General features: G+C 46.1%; 1 protein-coding gene across 1 annotated transcript in view; it reads left to right on the top strand.

The window, feature by feature from the left end:
- The window catches only part of LOC139395213 (CCR4-NOT transcription complex subunit 2-like), an 84,399-nt gene that overhangs the window by 41,898 nt on the left and 16,834 nt on the right, over positions 1–25,667 (top strand). The window contains exons 2-8 of the mRNA XM_071142858.1: positions 1,260–1,382; positions 10,363–10,435; positions 12,427–12,574; positions 13,047–13,250; positions 19,206–19,285; positions 22,830–22,955; positions 24,334–24,458. Of these exons, the coding sequence (XP_070998959.1) occupies positions 1,260–1,382; positions 10,363–10,435; positions 12,427–12,574; positions 13,047–13,250; positions 19,206–19,285; positions 22,830–22,955; positions 24,334–24,458 (879 nt within the window). The remainder of the gene's footprint in view (positions 1–1,259; positions 1,383–10,362; positions 10,436–12,426; positions 12,575–13,046; positions 13,251–19,205; positions 19,286–22,829; positions 22,956–24,333; positions 24,459–25,667) is intronic.

Below are 25,667 nucleotides of genomic sequence, written 5' to 3'. Positions count from 1 at the left end.
CGAGTGCACCCACCGCCAACAGGGCTTCTGAATCAAGTGCACCCACCGCCAACAGGGCTTCTGAATCAAGTGCACCCACCGCCAACAGGGCTTCTGAATCAAGTGCACCCACCGCCAACAGGGCTTCTGAATCAAGTGCACCCACCGCCAACAGGGCTTCTGAATCAAGTGCACCCACCGCCAACAGGGCTTCTGAATCAAGTGCACCCACCGCCAACATGGCTTCTGAATCAAGTGCACCCACCGCCAACATGGCTTCTGAATCAAGTGCACCCACCGCCAACAGGGCTTCTGAATCAAGTGCACCCACCGCCAACAGGGCTTCTGAATCAAGTGCACCCACCGCCTTTGAATCAAGTGCACCCCACTGCCAACAGGGCTTCTGAATCAAGTGCACCCACTGCCAACAGGGCTTCTGAATCAAGTGCACCCACTGCCAACAGGGCTTCTGAATCAAGTGCACCCCACCGCCAACAGGGCTTCTGAATCAAGTGCACCCACCGCCAACAGGGCTTCTGAATCAAGTGCACTCACCGCCAACAGGGCTTCTGAATCAAGTGCACCCACCGCCAACAGGGCTTCTGAATCAAGTGCACCCACCGCCAACAGGGCTTCTGAATCTAGTGCACCCACCGCCAACAGGGCTTCTGAATCTAGTGCACCCACCGCCAACAGGGCTTCTGAATCAAGTGCGCCCACTGCCAACAGGGCTTCTGAATCAAGTGCGCCCACTGCCAACAGGGCTTCTGAATCAAGTGCACCCACCGCCAACCGGGCTTCTGAATCAAGTGCGCCCACTGCCAACAGGGCTTCTGAATCAAGTGCGCCCACTGCCAACAGGGCTTCTGAATCAAGTGCACCCACCGCCAACCGGGCTTCTGAATCAAGTGCGCCCACTGCCAACAGGGCTTCTGAATCAAGTGCACCCACCGCCAACCGGGCTTCTGAATCAAGTGCGCCCACCGCCAACAGGGCTTCTGAATCAAGTGCACCCACCGCCAACCGGGCTTCTGAATCAAGTGCGCCCACCGCCAACAGGGCTTCTGAATCAAGTGCACCCACCGCCAACCGGGCTTCTGAATCAAGTGCACCCACCGCCAACCGGGCAACACAAATAATAATATAAATGTAGCTCATGTCTTCATCGTTGTCTTTTGTCCAGAAATGTTTGGTGATCGACTAGGAATGCCTTGTGGATGGCGATCGACCAGTTGGTGACCTGTGTCCTAAACGCTTTCCTCCTTTCCTCCCCTCTACAGGTGACTAACAGCATGTTTAGTGCTACCAGAAAGAGGTTTGTAGAAGGGGTGGAGAGTGACTACCCCGACGACACTGTGTATTATGGCCAGACATCCATGTTCCCTCATCCATCAGACAAAGACGTAAGTGATGCTACCAGCATGTTGCAACCTTTGACCCCCTATTATGAGGTGACTGATTCGTCAGTTGTCACTTAGTCAGTAAAACCCGTAGAGGTTGAATCCAGACTCCTTGGCTCTCTGTGGTCTGGATTCATGTGGGGGTGAACGGCTTCGTTGCAGTCATCTAAGCTTATGTTTCTGTTGCTATGACATTATTTTCAAAGCTGATCTTTTGGCGTTTCTGCTTTTCCTCAGTAACGGTTTGGTTAAATGTGTGTCTGGTTGGGTGGTTTATAGGGAAGTGGACATGACTCATTCACTCTTAGTTACAGTGAATAGAGAGGAGTCACATGGTGACATTACTACATCCAGATATGGAACATCCTAACAGTGGTCTCTACGAGATGAACTCCTCTGAATCCTGGGCCTGCTATGTGACTGATCACATAGAGACCAGGTTAGATTTAAGCCTTCTATCTAGACAGGATGACATCTAACCCGGACCATCTAGACAGGATATCCATAGAGAAGAGCAGAACAAGGCATTCATAACCCAGGTCTCAGAGTTCAATAGAGATTTCACTCTGCTTGTGTTCCAAATGGCACCCTATTCCCTATATAGTGCACTACTTTTGACCAGGGCTCCTATGAAAGGAGAATATGGAACTCAGGGGATAGGGTGCATTTGGGACACAACCTCTGCCTGGGACTCCTTCCATTTGTTAATCAGAGGCCACATTGGAGCCGTTGGCTCCCTGCGGAATTGTTGGTGCCAAAGACCCGAGCAGGCCACCTTGATCTGGTGCCTGAAGAGTTCTGAGTTTTCCTTCAGTTCTCTGGGAATGGGGGGGGATACAATCAGGGATGTGTCCCCAATGGACCCCTATTCCCTATGTAGTGCACTACCCTGTGGGCCCTGGTCAAAAAGTAGGGTGTTTATATAGTAAATTGATTGCCTTTTCAGAAGCTGCCCAGGACGAACCATGTTGGTTAGTTGACACTTGTGTGGGAAGGAACAATGGACCTACAGTGTTCTCTGGGACCAGAGACAGGGCAGACAGCCAGGGACATAAAACCCTCAGTTAGCAAGCATCTCTGTGTGTTGTGATCATCTCCGAGGTTCCCTTCATAATGATCCAGCCTGTTAGTCAGACAGACAAACATACAGGAGTCAGGAGAAGGCTCAGGAAATATGCTGACAGTCTCTTTGTCAAGTCTTTACCCCCAGTTCCTCCGGTCCTCTCTCCTGGCCAAGTTATGGAGAGCCTCAGATCTTCTCCTCCAGCCTGTTAGTCAGACAGACAAACATACAGGAGTCAGGAGAAGGCTCAGGAAATATGCTGACAGTCTCTGTGTCAAGTCTTTACCCCCAGTTCCTCCGGTCCTCTCTCCTGGCCAAGTTATGGAGAGCCTCAGATCTTCTCCTCCAGTGCTGTTTGATAAGTAGCGAGGAGATGTTTTTGAGAAAGATCCTTGAGTCTGAGCACCCGTCATCATGTTCCCAGTCCCACAACAACAGACGTTGTTGTCAGTTGTGCCCACTACTCCAAGGCTACGTTCCCTCCCTGAGAAGAACCCACTGGACCCAACTCTGTGGGAGGCAGACTGACTGGGACCCAACTCTGTGGGAGGCAGACTGACTGGAGCCCAACTCTGTGGGAGGCAGACTGACTGGAGCCCAACTCTGTGGGAGGCAGACTGACTGGAGCCCAACTCTGTGGGAGGCAGACTGACTGGAGCCCAACTCTGTGGGAGGCAGACTGACTGGAGCCCAACTCTGTGGGAGGCAGACTGACTGGAGCCTAACTCTGTGGGAGGCAGACTGACTGGAGCCTAACTCTGTGGGAGGCAGACTGACTGGAGCCCAACTCTTTGGGTGGCAGACTGACTGGAGCCCAACTCTGTGGGAGGCAGACTGACTGGAGCCCAACTCTGTGGGAGGCAGACTGACTGGAGCCCAACTCTGTGGGAGGCAGACTGACTGGAGCCCAACTCTGTGGGAGGCAGACTGACTGGAGCCCAACTCTGTGGGAGGCAGACTGACTGGAGCCCAACTCTGTGGGAGGCAGACTGACTGGAGCCCAACTCTGTGGGAGGCAGACTGACTGGAGCCCAACTCTGTGGGAGGCAGACTGACTGGAGCCCAACTCTGTGGGAGGCAGACTGACTGGAGCCCAACTCTGTGGGAGGCAGACTGACTGGAGCCCAACTCTGTGGGAGGCAGACTGACTGGAGCCTAACTCTGTGGGAGGCAGACTGACTGGAGCCTAACTCTGTGGGAGGCAGACTGACTGGAGCCCAACTCTTTGGGTGGCAGACTGACTGGAGCCCAACTCTGTGGGAGGCAGACTGACTGGAGCCCAACTCTGTGGGAGGCAGACTGACTGGAGCCCAACTCTGTGGGAGGCAGACTGACTGGAGCCCAACTCTGTGGGAGGCAGACTGACTGGAGCCCAACTCTGTGGGAGGCAGACTGACTGGAGCCCAACTCTGTGGGAGGCAGACTGACTGGAGCCCAACTCTGTGGGAGGCAGACTGACTGGAGCCCAACTCTGTGGGACGCAGACTGACTGGAGCCCAACTCTGTGGGACGCAGACTGACTGGAGCCCAACTCTGTGGGAGGCAGACTGACTGGAGCCCAACTCTGTGGGAGGCAGACTGACTGGAGCCCAACTCTGTGGGAGGCAGACTGACTGGAGCCCAACTCTGTGGGAGGCAGACTGACTGGAGCCCAACTCTGTGGGAGGCAGACTGACTGGAGCCCAACTCTGTGGGAGGCAGACTGACTGGAGCCCAACTCTGTGGGAGGCAGACTGACTGGAGCCCAACTCTGTGGGAGGCAGAGGAATGCCTTTCTACTCTAACCTCGGAGCAAGGCCCCTACGCAGGACACGCTGCGCAGGACCACGCTGCGGGTGAGGGGACAATGGTGACAGCGGCCAAGCATGAACCCAACTACTGATGGTGTGGGCATTGTGGTTTGTGTTGAGTCCCCATGCTTTACCATAGCCTCCATTATTATGGTGTCTAACAGCCATATAAGGGCTTCTGTTATCAGCCAATAACATATCAAAGGGTTTATCACCCACACAGTCTGCTCTGAGGGAATTCTGCTGCTTTAAGGCTCACCGCCATCATCAAAACAGGTACCTCAGCTCATCGGTCAGAGAAGAGGTATTAAACCCCTAAAGAGATCATCTGTCCTGAAACCTGTCTGATAACAGCTCTACTGAACCCCTAGAGAGATCATCTGTCCTGAAACCTGTCTGATAACAGCTCTACTGAACCCCTAGAGAGATCATATGTCCTGAAACCTGTCTGATAACAGCTCTACTGAACCTAGAGAGAGATCATCTGTCCTGAAACCTGTCTGATAACAGCTCTACTGAACCTAGAGAGAGCATCATCTGTCCTGAAACCTGTCTGATAACAGCTCTACTGAACCTAGAGAGCATCATCTGTCCTGAAACCAGACCTGTCTGATAACAGCTCTACTGAACCTAGAGAGAGATCATCTGTCCTGAAACCTGTCTGATAACAGCTCAACTGAACCTAGAGAGATCATCTGTCCTGAAACCTGTCTGATAACAGCTCTACTGAACCTAGAGAGAGCATCATCTGTCCTGAAACCTGTCTGATAACAGCTCTACTGAACCTAGAGAGCATCATCTGTCCTGAAACCAGACCTGTCTGATAACAGCTCTACTGAACCTAGAGAGAGCCTCATCTGTCCTGAAACCAGACCTGTCTGATAACAGCTCTACTGAACCTAGAGAGAGATCATCTGTCCTGAAACCTGTCTGATAACAGCTCTACTGAACCCCTAGAGAGATCATCTGTCCTGAAACCTGTCTGATAACAGCTCTACTGAACCTAGAGAGAGATCATCTGTCCTGAAACCTGTCTGATAACAGCTCAACTGAACCTAGAGAGAGATCATCTGTCCTGAAACCTGTCTGATAACAGCTCTACTGAACCTAGAGAGAGATCATCTGTCCTGAAACCTGTCTGATAACAGCTCTACTGAACCTAGAGAGCGCATCATCTGTCCTGAAACCAGACCTGTCTGATAACAGCTCTACTGAACCTAGAGAGATCTTCATCTGTCCTGAAACCTGTCTGATAACAGCTCTACTGAACCTAGAGAGCGCATATCTGTCCTGAAACCTGTCTGATAACAGCTCTACTGAACCTAGAGAGAGATCATCTGTCCTGAAACCAGACCTGTCTGATAACAGCTCTACTGAACCTAGAGAGAGATCATCTGTCCTGAAACCTGTCTGATAACAGCTCTACTGAACCTAGAGAGAGATCATCTGTCCTGAAACCTGTCTGATAACAGCTCTACTGAACCTAGAGAGATCATCTGTCCTGAAACCTGTCTGATAACAGCTCTACTGAACCTAGAGAGAGATCATCTGTCCTGAAACCTGTCTGATAACAGCTCTACTGAACCTAGAGAGCGCATCATCTGTTTTGAAACCAGACCTGTCTGATAACAGCTCTACTGAACCTAGAGAGCGATCATCTGTCCTGAAACCTGTCTGATAACAGCTCTACTGAACCTAGAGAGATCATCATCTGTCCTGAAACCAGACCTGTCTGATAACCGCTCTACTGAACCTAGAGAGATCATCATCTGTCCTGAAACCAGACCTGTCTGATAACAGCTCCACTGACTGGTGCTTCTCTATTGGATAGTTTTGACTCCCAGGACTTTAAAGAACTTATAACCAGCTCCTGGTAAGCAGACACATCTGATGGGCATCTAAACTCTCTGTACAAGGAGCTTCTTAGCAGAGCAGTAGTGAAACTGGGAAGGGACTCTGACATCTAAAGGGTTGTTTTATGGCCAGCTAAACTGGACTCTGCTAGTGGGTGTGATGATAAATATGTGTTATAACCTCAACGCTGTGATCACCTCTCATTTAGACGAGTGCTGAGGATATCATCATGTAATATACCGTTTAGCAGACAGCTTTGTGTCAGTCATGCCTGCATACATGTTAACGTATGGGTGGTCTAAAGATGTGCAGCTCAGATTGGACTAGGTTCTGGTCCCTTCATACCAGTACAGTGTGTAGGCCACTTTGGTAGAAAGGATAACGAGATGAGCAGGTCCAAGTCTTAAGTCCAACCCAGAAACTTCCCTCGGGTCAGAGGTAACGAGCCGTGCTGATGGAATGTGACGCCAACCGGCTCTGGGTTCTATAGGTGGGACAGGATTCCGGAGTTCTTGGGTTCAAGGAGCAGGTAGCAGGGCTCGGTTCAGTCCAGTCTGGAAGAATTCAGACAACTTCTAGTCGTCTGCTGTGCCATACTGCTTCTAGCCAGAGGATGGATTTGTCTCCCCTGTAAAATAGCTGTATTATCTCAATAGTATCCTCTCATCACACATTTGGTTCATATTTTTTTTTACACACTTGTGTTCTGTGCTAAAGATATTCTCTCATTGTGGGGTATAATTCACACCATTTGCATATTTCATGTGCTTAAGCAAATGACACCAGTTAATGCTGGTTCTGTTTCAGACCGTCATGTTTCTCAACGTTGTTTTCCTTGTCCCCTTTTAGACTGAACCAGAGAACTAAACACTGATCACATGATGAACGGACAGGCTTGTCTCATTTAGACTGAACCAGAGAACTAAACACTGATCACATGATGAACGGACAGGCTTGTCTCATTTAGACTGAACCAGAGAACTAAACACTGATCACATGATGAACTGACAGGCTTGTCTCATTTAGACTGAACCAGAGAACTAAACACTGATCACATGATGAACTGACAGGCTTGTCTCATTTAGACTGAACCAGAGAACTAAACACTGATCACATGATGAACTGACAGGCTTGTCTCATTTAGACTGAACCAGAGAACTAAACACTGATCACATGATGAACTGACAGGCTTGTCTCATTTAGACTGAACCAGAGAACTAAACACTGATCACATGATGAACGGACAGGCTTGTCTCATTTAGACTGAACCAGAGAACTAAACACTGATCACATGATGAACTGACAGGCTTGTCTCATTTAGACTGAACCAGAGAACTAAACACTGATCACATGATGAACTGACAGGCTTGTCCCCTTTTAGACTGAACCAGAGAACTAAACACTGATCACATGATGAACTGACAGGCTTGTCTCATTTAGACTGAACCAGAGAACTAAACAATGATCACATGATGCACTGACAGGCTTGTCTCATTTAGACTGAACCAGAGAACTAAACACTGATCACATGATGAACTGACAGGCTTGTCTCATTTAGACTGAACCAGAGAACTAAACACTGACCACATGATGAACTGACAGGCTTGTCCCCTTTTAGACTGAACCAGAGAACTAAACACTGATCACATGATGAACTGACAGGCTTGTCTCATTTAGACTGAACCAGAGAACTAAACACTGATCACATGATGAACTGACAGGCTTGTCTCATTTAGACTGAACCAGAGAACTAAACACTGATCACATGATGAACGGACAGGCTTGTCTCATTTAGACTGAACCAGAGAACTAAACACTGATCACATGATGAACTGACAGACTGGTCTCATTTTTAGATTAAAAGGAACAACAACAGAAGTAGTGAAACAGTGTAAAGCCCCATCATTAGGAAAATTAAACATTTCATTATTGTCACTTTCTCTGCTCCTGAAGTTGGTTGGTTTACCTGATGACAGCCAACCATATACAGCTTTACCTGATGACAGCCAACCATATACAGCTTTACCTGATGACAGCCAACCATATACAGCTTTACCTGATGACAGCCAACCATATACACCTTTACCTGATGACAGCCAACCATATACAGCTTTACCTGATGACAGCCAACCATATACACCTTTACCTGATGATAGCCAACCATATACACCTTTACCTGATGACAGCCAACCATATACACCTTTACCTGATGACAGCCAACCATATACACATTTACCTGATGACAGCCAACCATATACACCTTTACTTGATGACAGCCAACCATATACAGCTTTACCTGATGACAGCCAACCATATACAGCTTTACCTGATGACAGCCAACCATATACAGCTTTACCTGATGACAGCCAACCATATACAGCTTTACCTGATGACAGCCAACCATATACAGCTTTACCTGATGACAGCCAACCATATACAGCTTTACCTGGTGACAGCCAACCATATACAGCTTTACCTGATGACAGCCAACCATATACAGCTTTACCTGATGACAGCCAACCATATACACCTTTACCTGATGACAGCCAACCATATACACCTTTACCTGATGACAGCTAACCATATACAGCTTTACCTGATGACAGCCAACCATATACAGCTTTACCTGATGACAGCCAACCATATACAGCTTTACCTGATGACAGCCAACCATATACAGCTTTACCTGATGACAGCCAACCATATACAGCTTTACCTGATGACAGCCAACCATATACAGCTTTACCTGATGACAGCCAACCATATACAGCTTTACCTGATGACAGCCAACCATATACAGCTTTACCTGGTGACAGCCAACCATATACAGCTTTACCTGATGACAGCCAACCATATACAGCTTTACCTGATGACAGCCAACCATATACACCTTTACCTGATGACAGCCAACCATATACACCTTTACCTGATGACAGCTAACCATATACAGCTTTACCTGATGACAGCCAACCATATACAGCTTTACCTGATGACAGCCAACCATATACAGCTTTACCTGATGACAGCCAACCATATACAGCTTTACCTGATGACAGCCAACCATAAACAGCTTTACCTGATGACAGCCAACCACATACAGCTTTACCTGATGACTGATGACAGCCAACCATATACAGCTTTACCTGATGACTGATGACAGCCAACCATATACATCTTTCCCTGATGACAGCCAACCATAAACAGCTTTACCTGATGACAGCCAACCATAAACAGCTTTACCTGATGACAGCCAACCATATACAGCTTTACCTGATGACAGCTAACCATATACAGCTTTACCTGATGACTGATGACAGCCAACCATATACATCTTTACCTGATGACAGCCAACCATAAACAGCTTTACCTGATGACAGCCAACCATAAACGGCTTTACCTGATGACAGCCAACCATGTACGGCTTTACCTGATGACAGCCAACCATATACAGCTTTACCTGATGACAGCCAACCATATACAGCTTTATCTGATGACTAATGACAGCCAACCATATACAGCTTTACCTGATGACAGCCAACCATATACAGCTTTACCTGATGACTAATAACAGCCAACCATATACAGCTTTACCTGATGACAGCCAACCATATACAGCTTTACATGTACATGTCGATCCAGAGCATCCCAAACATGCTGAATGGGTCACATGTCAGAGTATGCAGGCCGTTTTCAGCCTCCAGGAATTGTGTACAGATCCTTGGGACATGGGGCCGTGCATTATCATGCTGAAACATGAGGTGATGGTGGCGGATGAATGACACGACAATGGGCCTCAGGATCTCGTCATGGTATCTCTGTGCATTCAAAATGCCATCAATAAAATGCTATTGTGGTCGGTGTCCTTAGCTTATGCCTGCTCATACCTTAACCCCACCGCCACCATAGGGCACTCTGTTCACAACGTTGACATCAGCAAATCGCTCGCCCACACAAAGCCACACACGCTGTCTTCCATCTAGTAGAGCCAATTGGCCTGGTCTGACTGATAATGTGACAAAAAAAAAAACAAACAGCAGAAACAAACTCAGTCGATTTTAGTGTAGCCTGTACAAGAGCAGCATAAGGGAGCCCTGCTTGTTTAACATTAGATACCATTTTATCCCACAAAACAAGATTACTTTCTTTGTAAAGTGAATGGAAAATATATTTTGACTTAAACCCCCCCCCCCCTACCAGTTTCCTTCTCTTGTAAGTGACCTGGAAGAGAAGGGAATGAATCTCCACTAACATGCATTTCCTGCTTCCTGTCTTCCAGATGCTGGCATCTCCATCCCCATCGTCGTCAGGTCAATTGTCGCAGCTTGGTGCCAGTTTATACGGGCCACAAAGTAAGCACTGCTTGTCCCTACACCATCCATGCATGGCTATGGACACTCCACTGCTGCTTAGCATTCTGTCACTGCCTAGCCTGCATTCTGTCACTGCCTAGCCTGCATTCTGTCACTGCTCAGCCTGCATTCTGTCACTGCCTAGCCTGCCTTCTGGCACTGCTTAGCCTGCATTCTGTCACTGCCTAGCCTGCATTCTGTCACTGCTCAGCCTGCATTCTGTCACTGCTTAGCCTGCATTCTGTTACTGCTTAGCCTGCATTCTGTCACTGCTTAGCCTGCATTCTGTCACTGCCTAGCCTGCATTCTGTCACTGCCTAGCCTGCATTCTGTCACTGCTTAGCCTGCATTCTGTTACTGCTTAGCCTGCATTCTGTCACTGCTTAGCTTGCATTCTGTCACTGCTTAGCCTGCATTCTGTCACTGCTTAGCCTGCATTCTGTCACTGCTTAGCCTGCATTCTGTCACTGTTTAGCCTGCATTCTGTCACTGTTTAGCCTGCATTCTGTCACTGCTTAGCCTGCATTCTGTCACTGCTTAGCCTGCATTCTGTCACTGCTTAGCCTGCATTCTGTCACTGCTTAGCCTGCATTCTGTCACTGCTTAGCCTGCATTCTGTCACTGCTTAGCCTGCATTCTGTCACTGCTTAGCCTGCATTCTGTCACTGCTTAGCCTGCATTCTGTCACTGCTTAGCCTGCATTCTGTCACTGCTTAGCCTGCATTCTGTCACTGCTTAGCCTGCATTCTGTCACTGCTTAGCCTGCATTCTGTCACTGCCTAGCCTGCATTCTGTCACTGCTTAGCCTGCATTCTGTCACTGCTTAGCCTGCATTCTGTCACTGCTTAGCCTGCATTCTGTCACTGCTTAGCCTGCATTCTGTCACTGCTTAGCCTGCATTCTGTCACTGCTTAGCCTGCATTCTGTCACTGCTTAGCCTGCATTCTGTCACTGCTTAGCCTGCATTCTGTCACTGCTTAGCCTGCATTCTGTCACTGCTTAGCCTGCATTCTGTCACTGCTTAGCCTGCATTCTGTCACTGCTTAGCCTGCATTCTGTCACTGCTTAGCCTGCATTCTGTCACTGCTTAGCCTGCATTCTGTCACTGCTTAGCCTGCATTCTGTCACTGCCTAGCCTGCATTCTGTCACTGCCTAGCCTGCATGTTGTCACTGCTTAGCCTGCATTCTGTCACTGCTTAGCCTGCATTCTGTCACTGCTTAGCCTGCATTCTGTCACTGCTTAGCCTGCATTCTGTCACTGCTTAGCCTGCATTCTGTCACTGCTTAGCCTGCATTCTGTCACTGCTTAGCCTGCATTCTGTCACTGCTTAGCCTGCATTCTGTCACTGCTTAGCCTGCATTCTGTCACTGTTTAGCCTGCATTCTGTCACTGCTTAGCCTGCATTCTGTCACTGCCTAGCCTGCATTCTGTCACTGCTTAGCCTGCATTTAGAGCTCTGGTCAAAAGTAGTGTACTTAATAGGGAATAAGATGCCATTTGGGACTAAACACACGTCCTCCGGTCTGATCCTTTAGCTGAGTTAATATGTCCTACCTATGGCATAATGCTCTACAGGAAAGGATTGCGGTCAACACCATATCCTGTTCAGTGCAGGAAGTGGATTGAATTGGCTGAGTTGAAAGTGTAATTGAGGCTGACCTTGGTACACAGATCAATGTAAATACAGTAGCCCTCTGGGTTTTAGGCCCCGTTCCATGTTGTCACTATCGGGCTTCTCCTGTCAGCTGTTGTCGTGAAATACTCAATCTCTGTTTCTCCCAAGTATTTTACAGGAATATAGCCTAGCGTCTTCAGAGCTCACCAGTCCAAAGCCTGTTTATCTCCGACTCTAACCCACTGCCTTTCTCCCCCGTCCTTCTGTGTATGTCTACTGAATAAAGGAATATAGCTGACTGTTTTAAAGCCTGTGTTTCTCCCAACTATAACCACCTTTCTCCCCTGTGTGTCTGTGTTGTCTGTGACGTCCAGGTGCCCTAGGGTTCCCTATGAGGGGCATGAGCAACACGGCTCAGTTGAATCGCAGCTTACCACAGGGCAACCAGCTACCGAGCCACGTTACCCCTGCCTCTGGAGTCGCCCCCACAATGTCCCTCCATACTCCTCCCTCGCCAAGCAGGTACACCCCTCCACTTATAGGCCACGTGCTGACCATTTCCATTGACAGTCACCTAGTTGGCTCTGGGATTCATATCAGCATGTCTGGTTCTACCGACCTGGTTCAGCCGACTGATGCATTAGTTGCTTGGTAAAAGGAGCATGTTGTTCATGATAGAGCAGCTGTCAGCAGCCCGGTGGGCTCCTCCCAATGGGGTTAGGACTGTTGTTTTTAGTAGGTAAATATCACTCATCGTGTCTAATAAAAACAAGGTTTTGATGAATCAGCCATTCTTATGCGGTTCTCTTTTTATACAAGGTGCTTTTCATGTTGTCCTGATCACGCCACCCTGATCATATCTGTGTGTCTCTCTCTCTCTCTCTCTCTCTCTGTCTCTCTCTGGCTCTGGCTCTGTCTCTCTGGCTCTCTGGCTCTCTGTCTCTCTGGCTCTCTGTCTCTCTGTCTCTCTCTGGCTCTCTTTTTTCCACTGTAGGGGCATCCTGCCCATGAACACGCGGAACATGATGAACACCCCTCAGCAGGTGGGGCGCCAGGAGGTCATGGTGGGGGGCATGCCTAGTGGGGGCAGGACCAACAGCCTGGGCAGCTCGGGCCTGGGCAGCCCCAACCGTGCCTCTCCCAGCATCATCTGCATGCCCAAGCAACAGCAGTCACGGCAACCTTTCACCATCAACAGGTAATACTAGAATGAAGCCAGACCGTATCAATGGGTGATGTATTGAACATTGTGAAGACAGGACATAGAAACCATGAAGACCTGTTGGTCACATATAATAAAGACAGACTTTGAAACGGTGAGACAATTAACAGTATAAAACCATGGAATAGGAGCCTGTCAAACCTTTTACCTCCCTACTACAGAATAAAACCATGGAATAGGAGCCTGTCAAACCTTTTACCTCCCTACTACAGTATAAAACCATGGAATAGGAGCCAGTCAAACATTTTACCTCCCTACTACAGTATAAAACCATGGGATAGGAGCCAGTCAAACATTTTACCTCCTTACTACAGTATAAAACCATGGAATAGGAGCCAGTCAAACCTTTTACCTCCCTACTACAGTATAAAACCATGGAATAGAAGCCAGTCAAACCTTTTACCTCCCTACTACAGTATAAAACCATGGAATAGGAGCCTGTCAAACCTTTTACCTCCCTACTACAGTATAAAACCATGGAATAGGAGGAGCCTGTCAAACCTTTTACCTCCCTACTACAGAATAAAACCATGGAATAGGAGCCTGTCAAACCTTTTACCTCCCTACTACAGTATAAAACCATGGTATAAATGGTACAGTATAAAACCATTACCAATATTGAGAGGCAAGTTCTATATGGGCAGGACCTCAGAACTAGGAAACTGAATTTGATAAACAAATTAATTTGCGTACTACTAAGCTGTTTTTTCAACCCACAATGGCGGAAGGAGGAGAAGATATCGATTTGGTAGAGGATATAATTATAACGCCATTCTCAAGACGAACTTTTCAAGAAAAGTTAGACGTTGTAAGGAGAGGTCGCCCGACGCCGACGCTACAAAGCCTGTCACAGACGGGAAAGGGGTTCGTTCGCCACTTTCAAAGTTCCAACTACGAGCGCTATCAATGGCTCACAGGCTCCGAGAAGCCCTGCAAACTGTACTGCTGGGAATGCCTATTATTTACAAGTGATGGATTTGGTGTTTGGAGCCACACTGGCTTTGCAAACTTGAGTTGTCTAAACCAAGGCAGCAACGAGACACCAAAGTACGGCTGGGCACTTACAAGCAATGGTGCTTTTGAAAACTTTTGGGGACACCCGAGTGGATCTACAGCTCAACGAACAAGCGCGCAGGGCAACGGAGCCGCACAATGAAAAGGTGAAGAAAAATAGGGAAATATTGACTCATTGATTGTGTCGTGTTTTTGGGGAAACAGGAACTTTCATTTAGGGGACACGATGAAAGTGCTGACACTTTATTTTTTTTGGACTTAAAGCTCAAAGTTTGTGGACCAGAAATAGATAGAAGAAGACTATTAATATAACTCTGTTGCACTCGACTATGTTCTTGCCTATTAGTTGAACTTTACTGTATTGTATTATTCACCTGCAATTCTCTGGATAAAAATGTCAATTTCAAGGTGACGCAACGCCTGGTTATACTGCGTTTCTGTCTAAATGTATAGTGTCTAGAGCCGTGGCATCATAATGATGGTAATAAGAGGTGGATTAATTCGGGTGGGACTGTGTAGAACTTCACTGAAGGCCCAGGCCCACGGCACGCCACTGCGTAGCCTAGACTGTATTGTAGACTGTAGAGTGTGGCCTAGACTGTAGAGTGTGGCCTAGACTGTAGAGTAGACTGTATTGCGTCCTAGACTGTATTGTAGACTAGTGTAGCATAGACTAGTGTAGCATAGCCTAGACTGTCTTGTATTGTAGACTGTATTGCGTCCTAGACTGTAATGTAGACTGTAGTGTAGCCTAGACTGTATTGTAGACTTGTGTAGCGTAGACTGTATTGTAGCCTAGACTGTAGTGTGGCCTAGACTGTATTGTAGACTGTATTGCATCCTAGATTGTATTGTAGACTGTGTAGTGTCCTAGTGTAGCATAGACTAGTGTAGCATAGTCTAGACTGTATTGTAGTGTGGCCTAGACTGTATTGTAGACTGTATTGCGTCCTAGACTATTGTAGCCTAGCCTCTATTGTAGCCTAGACTGTATTGTTGACTGTAGTGTAGCCTAGATTGTAGCCTAGAGTGTATTGTAGCCTAGAGTGTATTGTAGCCTAGAGTGTATTGCAGAGTGTGTAGCCTAGAGTGTATTGCAGAGTGTGTAGCCTAGAGTGTATTGCAGAGTGTGTAGCCTAGAGTGTATTACAGAGTGTGTAGCCTAGAGTGTATTACAGAGTGTGTAGCCTAGAGTGTATTACAGAGTGTGTAGCCTAGAGTGTATTACAGAGTGTGTAGCCTAGAGTGTATTGCAGAGTGTGTAGCCTAGAGTGTATTACAGTGTGTAGCCTAGAGTGTATTGCAGAGTGTGTGGCCTAGAGTGTATTGCAGAGTGTGTGGCCTAGAGTGTATTACAGAGTGTGTAGCCTAGAGTGTATTGCAGAGTGTGTAGCCTAGAGTGTATTGCAGAGTGTGTAGCCTAGAGTGTATTGCAGAGTGTGTAGCCTAGAGTGTATTACAGAGTGTGTAGCCTAGAGTGTATTACAGAGTGTGTAGCCTAGAGTGTATTACAGAGTGTGTAGCCTAGAGTGTATTACAGAATGTGTAGCCTAGAGTGTATTACAGAGTGTGTAGCCTAGAGTGTATTGCAGAGTGTGTAGCCTAGAGTGTATTGCAGAGTGTGTAGCCTAGAGTGTATTACAGAGTGTGTAGCCTAGAGTGTATTGCAGAGTGTGTAGCCTAGAGTGTATTGCAGAGTGTGTAGCCTAGAGTGTATTGCAGAGTGTATTGCAGAGTGTGTAGCCTAGAGTGTATTGCAGAGTGTGTAGCCTAGAGTGTATTACAGAGTGTGTAGCCTAGAGTGTATTACAGAGTGTGTAGCCTAGAGTGTATTACAGAGTGTGTAGCCTAGAGTGTATTACAGAGTGTGTAGCCTAGAGTGTATTACAGAGTGTGTAGCCTAGAGTGTATTACAGAGTGTGTAGCCTAGAGTGTATTACAGTGTGTGTAGCCTAGAGTGTATTGCAGAGTGTGTAGCCTAGAGTGTATTGCAGAGTGTGTAGCCTAGAGTGTATTGCAGAGTGTGTAGCCTAGAGTGTATTGCAGAGTGTGTAGCCTAGAGTGTATTGCAGAGTGTGTAGCCTAGAGTGTATTGCAGAGTGTGTAGCCTAGAGTGTATTGCAGAGTGTGTAACCTAGAGTGTATTATTCGCCCTCTCTTCTCTTTGTCTCTTAATGATGTGGATAATGATGAGTGTGAAGACATATCTACTGCGTTATCCTGAAGGTGTGTTTAGTGAGAATAGGTGTCAACTAAGCAGTTTCAATCTCATCTCTCTCCTCTTCCTCCTCCTCCTCCTCTGCACTTCCTCTCCTTTTCTCCTCTGTCATCACTTTGATTCTTCCCCAGTGTAGCTAATTAGTCCTCACACTACAGTACAGAGGAAGTGGTCCACATCTGTCTCCATGGAGATGGTGTGTAAACCTGTTAATATATGACAACAATAGATACGTGTATATGTGTGTCTAAGGCGTGTGTGTGTGGTAGTTATGTATCTGTCTAGCTAACCCATTAGGATCATTCCAGTGCATTAAAAACCTCTTACGGCTGAGATCCCATTAACGGGATCGATATGACAACAGCCAGTGAAAGTGCAGGGCGCCAAAATTCAAACAAAGGAAATGTCATAATTAAAATTCCTCAAACAGTATTTTACACCATTTTAAAGATAAACTTGTTGTTAATCCAGCCACAGTGTCCGATTTCAAAAAGGCTTTACGGCGAAGGCACACCATCTGTTGATGTTAGGTCAGTACCTAGTCACAGAAAAACACAGCCATTTTTTCCAGCCAAAGAGAGGAGTCACAAAAAGCAGAAATATAGATACAATTAATCACTAACCTTTGATGATCTTCATCAGATGACACTCATAGGACTTCATGTTACACAGTACATGTATGTTTTGTTCGATAAAGTTCATATTTATATCCCAAAATCTCAGTTTACATTGGCGTGTTACGTTCAGTAATGTTTTGCTTCCAAAACATCCTGTGATTTTGCAGAGAACCACATCAAAAAAAAGTATTATTTATCAGTATCGAAAGTATTCGGCCCCCTTGAACTTTGCGACCTTTTGCCACATTTCAGGCTTCAAACATAAAGATATAAAACTGTCTTTTTTTGTGAAGAATCAACAACAAGTGGGACACAATCATGAAGTGGAACGACATTTATTGGATATTTCAAACTTTTTTAACAAATCAAAAACTGAAAAATTGGGCGTGCAAAATTATTCAGCCCCCTTAAGTTAATACTTTGTAGAGCCACCTTTTGCTGCGATTACAGCTGTAAGTCGCATGGGGTATGTCTCTATCAGTTTTGCACATCGAGAGACTGACATTTTTTACCATTCCTCCTTGCAAAACAGCTCGAGCTCAGTGAGGTTGGATGGAGAGCATTTGTGAACAGCAGTTTTCAGTTCTTTCCACAGATTCTCAATTGGATTCAGGTCTTGACTTTGACTTGGCCATTCTAACACCTGGATATGTTTATTTTTGAACCATTCCATTGTAGATTTTGCTTTATGTTTTGGATCATTGTCTTGTTGGAAGACAAATCTCCGTCCCAGTCTCAGGTCTTTTGCAGACTCCATCAGGTTTTCTTCCAGAATGGTCCTGTATTTGGCTCCATCCATCTTCCCATCAATTTTAACCATCTTCCCTGTCCCTGCTGAAGAAAAGCAGGCCCAAACCATGATGCTGCCACCACCATGTTTGACAGTGGGGATGGTGTGTTCAGCTGTGTTGCTTTTACGCCAAACATAACATCTTGCATTGTTGCCAAAAAGTTCACTTTTGGTTTCATCTGACCAGAGCACCTTCTTCCACATGTTTGGTGTGTCTCCCAGGTGGCTTGTGGCAAATTTTAAACAAAAATTTTCATGGATATCTTTAAGAAATGGCTTTCTTCTTGCCACTCTTCCATAAAGGCCAGATTTGTGCAATATACGACTGATTGTTGTCCTATGGACAGAGTCTCCCACCTCAGCTGTAGATCTCTGCAGTTCATCCAGAGTGATCATGGGCCTCTTGGCTGCATCTCTGATCAGTCTTCTCCTTGTATGAGCTGAAAGTTTAGAGGGACGGCCAGGTCTTGGTAGATTTGCAGTGGTCTGATACTCCTTCCATTTCAATATTATCGCTTGCACAGTGCTCCTTGGGATGTTTAAAGCTTGGGAAATCTTTTTGTATCCAAATCCGGCTTTAAACTTCTTCACAACAGTATCTCGGACCTGCCTGGTGTGTTCCTTGTTCTTCATGATGCTCTCTGCGCTTTTAACGGACCTCTGAGACTATCACAGTGCAGGTGCATTTATACGGAGACTTGATTACACACAGGTGGATTGTATTTATCATTATTAGTCATTTAGGTCAACATTGGATTATTCAGAGATCCTCACTGAACTTCTGGAGAGAGTTTGCTGCACTGAAAGTGAAGGGGCTGAATAATTTTGCACGCCCAATTTTTCAGTTTTTGATTTGTTAAAAAAGTTTGAAATATCCAATAAATGTCGTTACACTTCATGATTGTGTCCCACTTGTTATTGGTCTCATCAATGGGGTGCTCTGTAGTGACTGGGGTGCTCTGTAGTGACTGGGGTGCTCTGTAGTGACTGGGGTGCTCAGCAGTGACTGGGGTCCTCTGTAGTGACCCATTATTACTAGGTTACCGTATGTCATAACATAACGTACCTATGACTGCCTTAGGGTGTTATGGGGGGTTTGGACTTTTTTAGGGACTTTTCTATATTGCGTGGTTTTAAGACTTAACAACTTGAACAGGAATTAAAGGGAAGTGATGTTTCTCTCTCCATGTTTCAGGATGTCCATGTTTTGTCATTTGCCCCTGGATAAGAGCATCTGCTGAATGAGTCAAATGTGAAATTGAATTCCGACTGAAATAGTGTCTCTGTTTCAGTATGTCGGGGTTTGGAATGAACCGGAATCCATCGTTCGGGATGAACAACTCGTTATCCAGCAACATCTTCAACGGAACAGGTGATGTTCAAGACATTGATTGGCTGTATGATTGATACCCTTCATTGATGACAAAGTAATAGTTATAGTAGTAATTTGATCATTTATTTTGTGGTTTGTTTCTCTGTAACTGACTAGATGGAGGTTTGTTTCTCTGACTGACTAGATGGAGGTTTGTTTCTCTAACTGACTAGATGGAGGTTTGTTTCTCTAACTGACTAGATGGAGGTTTGTTTCTCTGACTGACTAGATGGAGGTTTGTTTCTCTAACTGACTAGATGGAGGTTTGTTTCTCTGACTGACTGACTAGATGGAGGTTTGTTTCTCTAACTGACTAGATGGAGGTTTGTTTCTCTAACTGACTAGATGGAGGTTTGTTTCTCTAACTGACTAGATGGAGGTTTGTTTCTCTGACTGACTAGATGGAGGTTTGTTTCTCTGTAACTGACTAGATGGAGGTTTGTTTCTCTGACTGACTAGATGGAGGTTTGTTTCTCTAACTGACTAGATGGAGGTTTGTTTCTCTGTAACTGACTAGATGGAGGTTTGTTTCTCTGTAACTGACTAGATGGAGGTTTGTTTCTCTCTAACTGACTAGATGGAGGTTTGTTTCTGACTGACTAGATGGAGGTTTGTTTCTCTAACTGACTAGATGGAGGTTTGTTTCTCTGTAACTGACTAGATGGAGGTTTGTTTCTCTGTAACTGACTAGATGGAGGTTTGTTTCTCTAACTGACTAGATGGAGGTTTGTTTCTCTAACTGACTAGATGGAGGTTTGTTTCTCTAACTGACTAGATGGAGGTTTGTTTCTCTAACTGACTAGATGGAGGTTTGTTTCTCTAACTGACTAGATGGAGGTTTGTTTCTCTGTAACTGACTAGATGGAGGTTTGTTTCTCTGACTGACTAGATGGAGGTTTGTTTCTCTGTAACTGACTAGATGGAGGTTTGTTTCTCTGACTGACTAGATGGAGGTTTGTTTCTCTGTAACTGACTGACTAGATGGAGGTTTGTTTCTCTGTAACTGACTAGATGGAGGTTTGTTTCTCTGACTAGATGGAGGTTTGTTTCTCTGACTGACTAGATGGAGGTTTGTTTCTCTTAACTGACTAGATGGAGGTTTGTTTCTCTGTAACTGACTAGATGGAGGTTTGTTTCTCTAACTGACTAGATGGAGGTTTGTTTCTCTGACTGACTAGATGGAGGTTTGTTTCTCTGTAACTGACTAGATGGAGGTTTGTTTCTCTAACTGACTAGATGGAGGTTTGTTTCTCTGACTGACTAGATGGAGGTTTGTTTCTCTCTGACTAGATGGAGGTTTGTTTCTCTAACTGACTAGATGGAGGTTTGTTTCTCTAACTGACTAGATGGAGGTTTGTTTCTCTAACTGACTAGATGGAGGTTTGTTTCTCTGAACTGACTAGATGGAGGTTTGTTTCTCTGTAACTGACTAGATGGAGGTTTGTTTCTCTGACTGACTAGATGGAGGTTTGTTTCTCTGTAACTGACTAGATGGAGGTTTGTTTCTCTGTAACTGACTAGATGGAGGTTTGTTTCTCTAACTGACTAGATGGAGGTTTGTTTCTCTAACTGACTAGATGGAGGTTTGTTTCTCTAACTGACTAGATGGAGGTTTGTTTCTCTAACTGACTAGATGGAGGTTTGTTTCTCTGACTGACTAGATGGAGGTTTGTTTCTCTCTAACTGACTAGATGGAGGTTTGTTTCTCTAACTGACTAGATGGAGGTTTGTTTCTCTGACTAGATGGAGGTTTGTTTCTCTAACTAGATGGAGGTTTGTTTCTCTCTAACTGACTAGATGGAGGTTTGTTTCTCTCTAACTGACTAGATGGAGGTTTGTTTCTCTAACTGACTAGATGGAGGTTTGTTTCTCTCTAACTGACTAGATGGAGGTTTGTTTCTCTCTAACTGACTAGATGGAGGTTTGTTTCTCTCTGACTAGATGGAGGTTTGTTTCTCTAACTGACTAGATGGAGGTTTGTTTCTCTAACTGACTAGATGGAGGTTTGTTTCTCTGAACTGACTAGATGGAGGTTTGTTTCTCTAACTGACTAGATGGAGGTTTGTTTCTCTAACTGACTAGATGTAGGTTTGTTTCTCTGACTAGATGGAGGTTTGTTTCTCTGTAACTGACTAGATGGAGGTTTGTTTCTCTGTAACTGACTAGATGGAGGTTTGTTTCTCTAACTGACTAGATGGAGGTTTGTTTCTCTAACTGACTAGATGGAGGTTTGTTTCTCTAGATGGAGGTTTGTTTCTCTCTAACTGACTAGATGGAGGTTTGTTTCTCTGTAACTGACTAGATGGAGGTTTGTTTCTCTGACTGACTAGATGGAGGTTTGTTTCTCTAACTGACTAGATGGAGGTTTGTTTCTCTAACTGACTAGATGGAGGTTTGTTTCTCTCTAACTGACTAGATGGAGGTTTGTTTCTCTGTAACTGACTAGATGGAGGTTTGTTTCTCTGTAACTGACTAGATGGAGGTTTGTTTCTCTGTAACTGACTAGATGGAGGTTTGTTTCTCTCTAACTGACTAGATGGAGGTTTGTTTCTCTAACTGACTAGATGGAGGTTTGTTTCTCTAACTGACTAGATGGAGGTTTGTTTCTCTAACTGACTAGATGGAGGTTTGTTTCTCTAACTGACTAGATGGAGGTTTGTTTCTCTAACTGACTAGATGGAGGTTTGTTTCTCTAACTGACTAGATGGAGGTTTGTTTCTCTCTAACTGACTAGATGGAGGTTTGTTTCTCTAACTGACTAGATGGAGGTTTGTTTCTCTAACTGACTAGATGGAGGTTTGTTTCTCTAACTGACTAGATGGAGGTTTGTTTCTCTGACTAGACTGACTAGATGGAGGTTTGTTTCTCTAACTGACTAGATGGAGGTTTGTTTCTCTAACTGAACTGACTAGATGGAGGTTTGTTTCTCTCTAACTGACTAGATGGAGGTTTGTTTCTCTAACTGACTAGATGGAGGTTTGTTTCTCTAACTGACTAGATGGAGGTTTGTTTCTCTAACTGACTAGATGGAGGTTTGTTTCTCTAACTGACTAGATGGAGGTTTGTTTCTCTAACTGACTAGATGGAGGTTTGTTTCTCTGTAACTGACTAGATGGAGGTTTGTTTCTCTGACTGACTAGATGGAGGTTTGTTTCTCTAACTGACTAGATGGAGGTTTGTTTCTCTAACTGACTAGATGGAGGTTTGTTTCTCTGACTGACTAGATGGAGGTTTGTTTCTCTGAACTGACTAGATGGAGGTTTGTTTCTCTCTAACTGACTAGATGGAGGTTTGTTTCTCTAACTGACTAGATGGAGGTTTGTTTCTCTAACTGACTAGATGGAGGTTTGTTTCTCTGTAACTGACTAGATGGAGGTTTGTTTCTCTAACTGACTAGATGGAGGTTTGTTTCTCTGACTGACTAGAGGTTTGCTATGGAATAGCTGTTTTATCTGTAAAGTGTGAGATGCTGAAATGCTTTTTAAATACATTGGGAGGTGACTTGACTAACTGTTCTCTTGTCCCGTCTCTCTTCCTGCTGTAGACGGAAGTGAAAACGTGACAGGTCTGGACTTGTCAGACTTCCCAGCGTTAGCAGACCGGAGTCGGAGGGAAGGAGGTGGGAACCCTACTCCTCTCCTCAACCCACTGGCTGGGAGGGCTCCTTATGGTGAGACCCCCTACCTCCTCTCCTCAACCCACTGGTTCTCTATGGTGAGACCCCCTACTCCTCTCCTCAACCCACTGGCTGGGAGGGCTCCTTATGGTGAGACCCCTTACCTCTTCTCCTCAACCCACTGGCTGGGAGGGCTCCTTATGGTGAGACCCCTTACCTCTTCTCCTCAACCCACTGGCTGGGAGGGCTCCTTATGGTGAGACCCCCTACCTATTCTCCTCAACCCACTGGTTCTCTATGGTGAGACCCCCACCTTTTCTCAACCCACTGGTTCTCTGTGGTGAGACCCCCACCTCTCCTCAACCCACTGGTTCTCTGTGGTGAGACCCCCACCTCTCCTCAACCCACTGGTTCTCTGTGGTGAGGCCTCCTCTCCTCAACCCACTGGTTCTCTGTGGTGAGATCTCCTCCCCTCAACCCACTGGTTCTCTGTGGTGAGACCTCCTCTCCTCAACCCACTGGTTCTCTGTGGTGAGATCTCCTCCCCTCAACCCACTGGTTCTCTGTGGTGAGACCTCCTCCCCTCAACCCACTGGTTCTCTGTGGTGAGACCTCCTCCCCTCAACCCACTGGTTCTCTGTGGTGAGACCCCCTACCTCCTCTCCTCAACCCACTGGTTCTCTGTGGTGAGACCCCCTACCTCCTCCCCTCAACCCACTGGCTGGGAGGGCTCCTTATGGTGAGACCCCCTACCTCCTCTCCTCAACCCACTGGTTCTCTATGGTGAGACCCCCTACCTCCTCTCCTCAACCCACTGGTTCTCTATGGTGAGACCCCCCAACCTCCTCTCCTCAACCCACTGGTTCTCTATGGTGAGACCCCCCAACCTCCTCTCCTCAACCCACTGGTTCTCTGTGGTGAGACCTCTCCTCAACCCACTGGTTCTCTGTGGTGAGACCTCCTCTCCTCAACCCACTGGTTCTCTGTGGTGAGACCTCCTCTCCTCAACCCACTGGCTGGGATGGCTCCTTATGGTGAGACCCCCTACATCCTCTCCTCAACCCACTGGTTCTCTATGGTGAGACCCCCTCTCCTCAACCCACTGGCTGGGAGGGCTCCTTATGGTGAGACTCCCAACCTCCTCTCCTCAACCCACTGGTTCTCTATGGTGAGACCCCCAACCTCCTCTCCTCAACCCACTGGTTCTCTATGGTGAGACCCCCTACCTCCTCTCCTCAACCCACTGGCTGGGAGGGCTCCTTATGGTGAGAGTGCGTCCCAGTCTGTGAGGAAAATAAAACATGTTTACCTTTGCTTCTGGGTTGCTGGGATGCGACGATATTGATGGTTGTCTTCCCGGAGAGATAAGATCTTCTCTGTCCCTGTATTTACCCGAGCTACAGCCTGTCCATCCTGTCCTCCTGTACTGCAGTTGGAATGGTCACCAAACCCTCAAACGAACAGTCCCAAGACTTCTCCATCCATAACGAGGACTTCCCTGCGCTGCCTGGTCCCAACTACAAGGACCCCACGGCGAACAACGACGACAGCATAACGGTGGGTCTTTAATCTCTAGGAGGAACTTAGGCCATTTGATATAAGGTCCGTTTGGTGTTGTTCCTGCTGAGTGGAGTTGATCGTCGTCTGTGTGACTAATGTGGCTCAGCTCGGAGGCTTCGTCGATGGGTAGAGAGACCTGGAACTAAACTAGGACAAAACTAACTTATTATTGATTCATGTCGCAGGGACATGTGTTCTAGTAGCAGGGGGTATGAGAGCTGCTGGGGAAATCAACACGGGTCACTGTCTGAAACAGCATCTCTAATGGATTGCGAGGGAGACGGATGAGGGACTTGTGAGCTGCTGTTTACTATGGACGTGGCTTTTGAAATCCATTGTAGGAGGGCTGTTTAACCTCTGTGGGATATGTGGGACGTTAGCGTCCCAAAAGCCAGGGGAAATGCAGAGCGCGAAATTCAAATATATTACTATAAAAATCTAACTTTCATTAAATCACACATGCAAGATAGCAAATTAAAGCTACACTCGTTGTGAATCCAGCCGACATGTTAGATTTCAAAAAAGGCTTTTAGGCGAAAGCAAACAACACTATTATCTGAGGATAGCACCATAGTAAACAAAGAGAGAAACCATATTTCAACCCTGCAGGCGCGACACAAAACGCAGAAATAAAAATATAAATCATGCCTTACCTTTGACGAGCTTCTTTTGTTGGCACTCCAGTATGTCCCATAAACATCACAAATGGTCCTTTTGTTCAATTAATTCTGTCGATATATATCCAGAGAAACACCGGTTCCAACTTGCTCAACGTGACTACAAAATATCTCAAAAGTTACCTGTAACCTTTGCCAAAACATTTCAAACTACTTTTGTAATACAACTTTAGGTATTTTTTTAACATAAATAATCGATAAAACTGACGCTAGCTTTCTGGTCACGCGCCTCTATCTAACAGTACACTTCAAGTGACCCTTGTTCAAGATGGCCGTACTTCTTCATTAAACAAAGGAATAACCTCAACCAATTTCTAAAGACTGTTGACATCCAGTGGAAGCGATAGGAACTGCAAGAAGGTCCCTTAGAAATTTGGATTCCCAATGAAACCCATTGACAAGAGTGACCTCAACAACAAAAAATCTGAATGGTTTGTCCTCTGGGTTTCGCCTGCTAAATAAGTTCTGTTATACTCACAGACATGATTCAAACAGTTTTAGAAACTTCAGAGTGTTTTCTACCCAAATC

The sequence above is a fragment of the Oncorhynchus clarkii genome, unplaced genomic scaffold (genome assembly GCF_045791955.1).
Source record: "Oncorhynchus clarkii lewisi isolate Uvic-CL-2024 unplaced genomic scaffold, UVic_Ocla_1.0 unplaced_contig_798_pilon_pilon, whole genome shotgun sequence".
NCBI lineage: Eukaryota > Metazoa > Chordata > Actinopteri > Salmoniformes > Salmonidae > Oncorhynchus > Oncorhynchus clarkii.
Note: the sequence above shows the minus strand (reverse complement) of the source record. Positions and strands in the feature narration are given on the sequence as shown.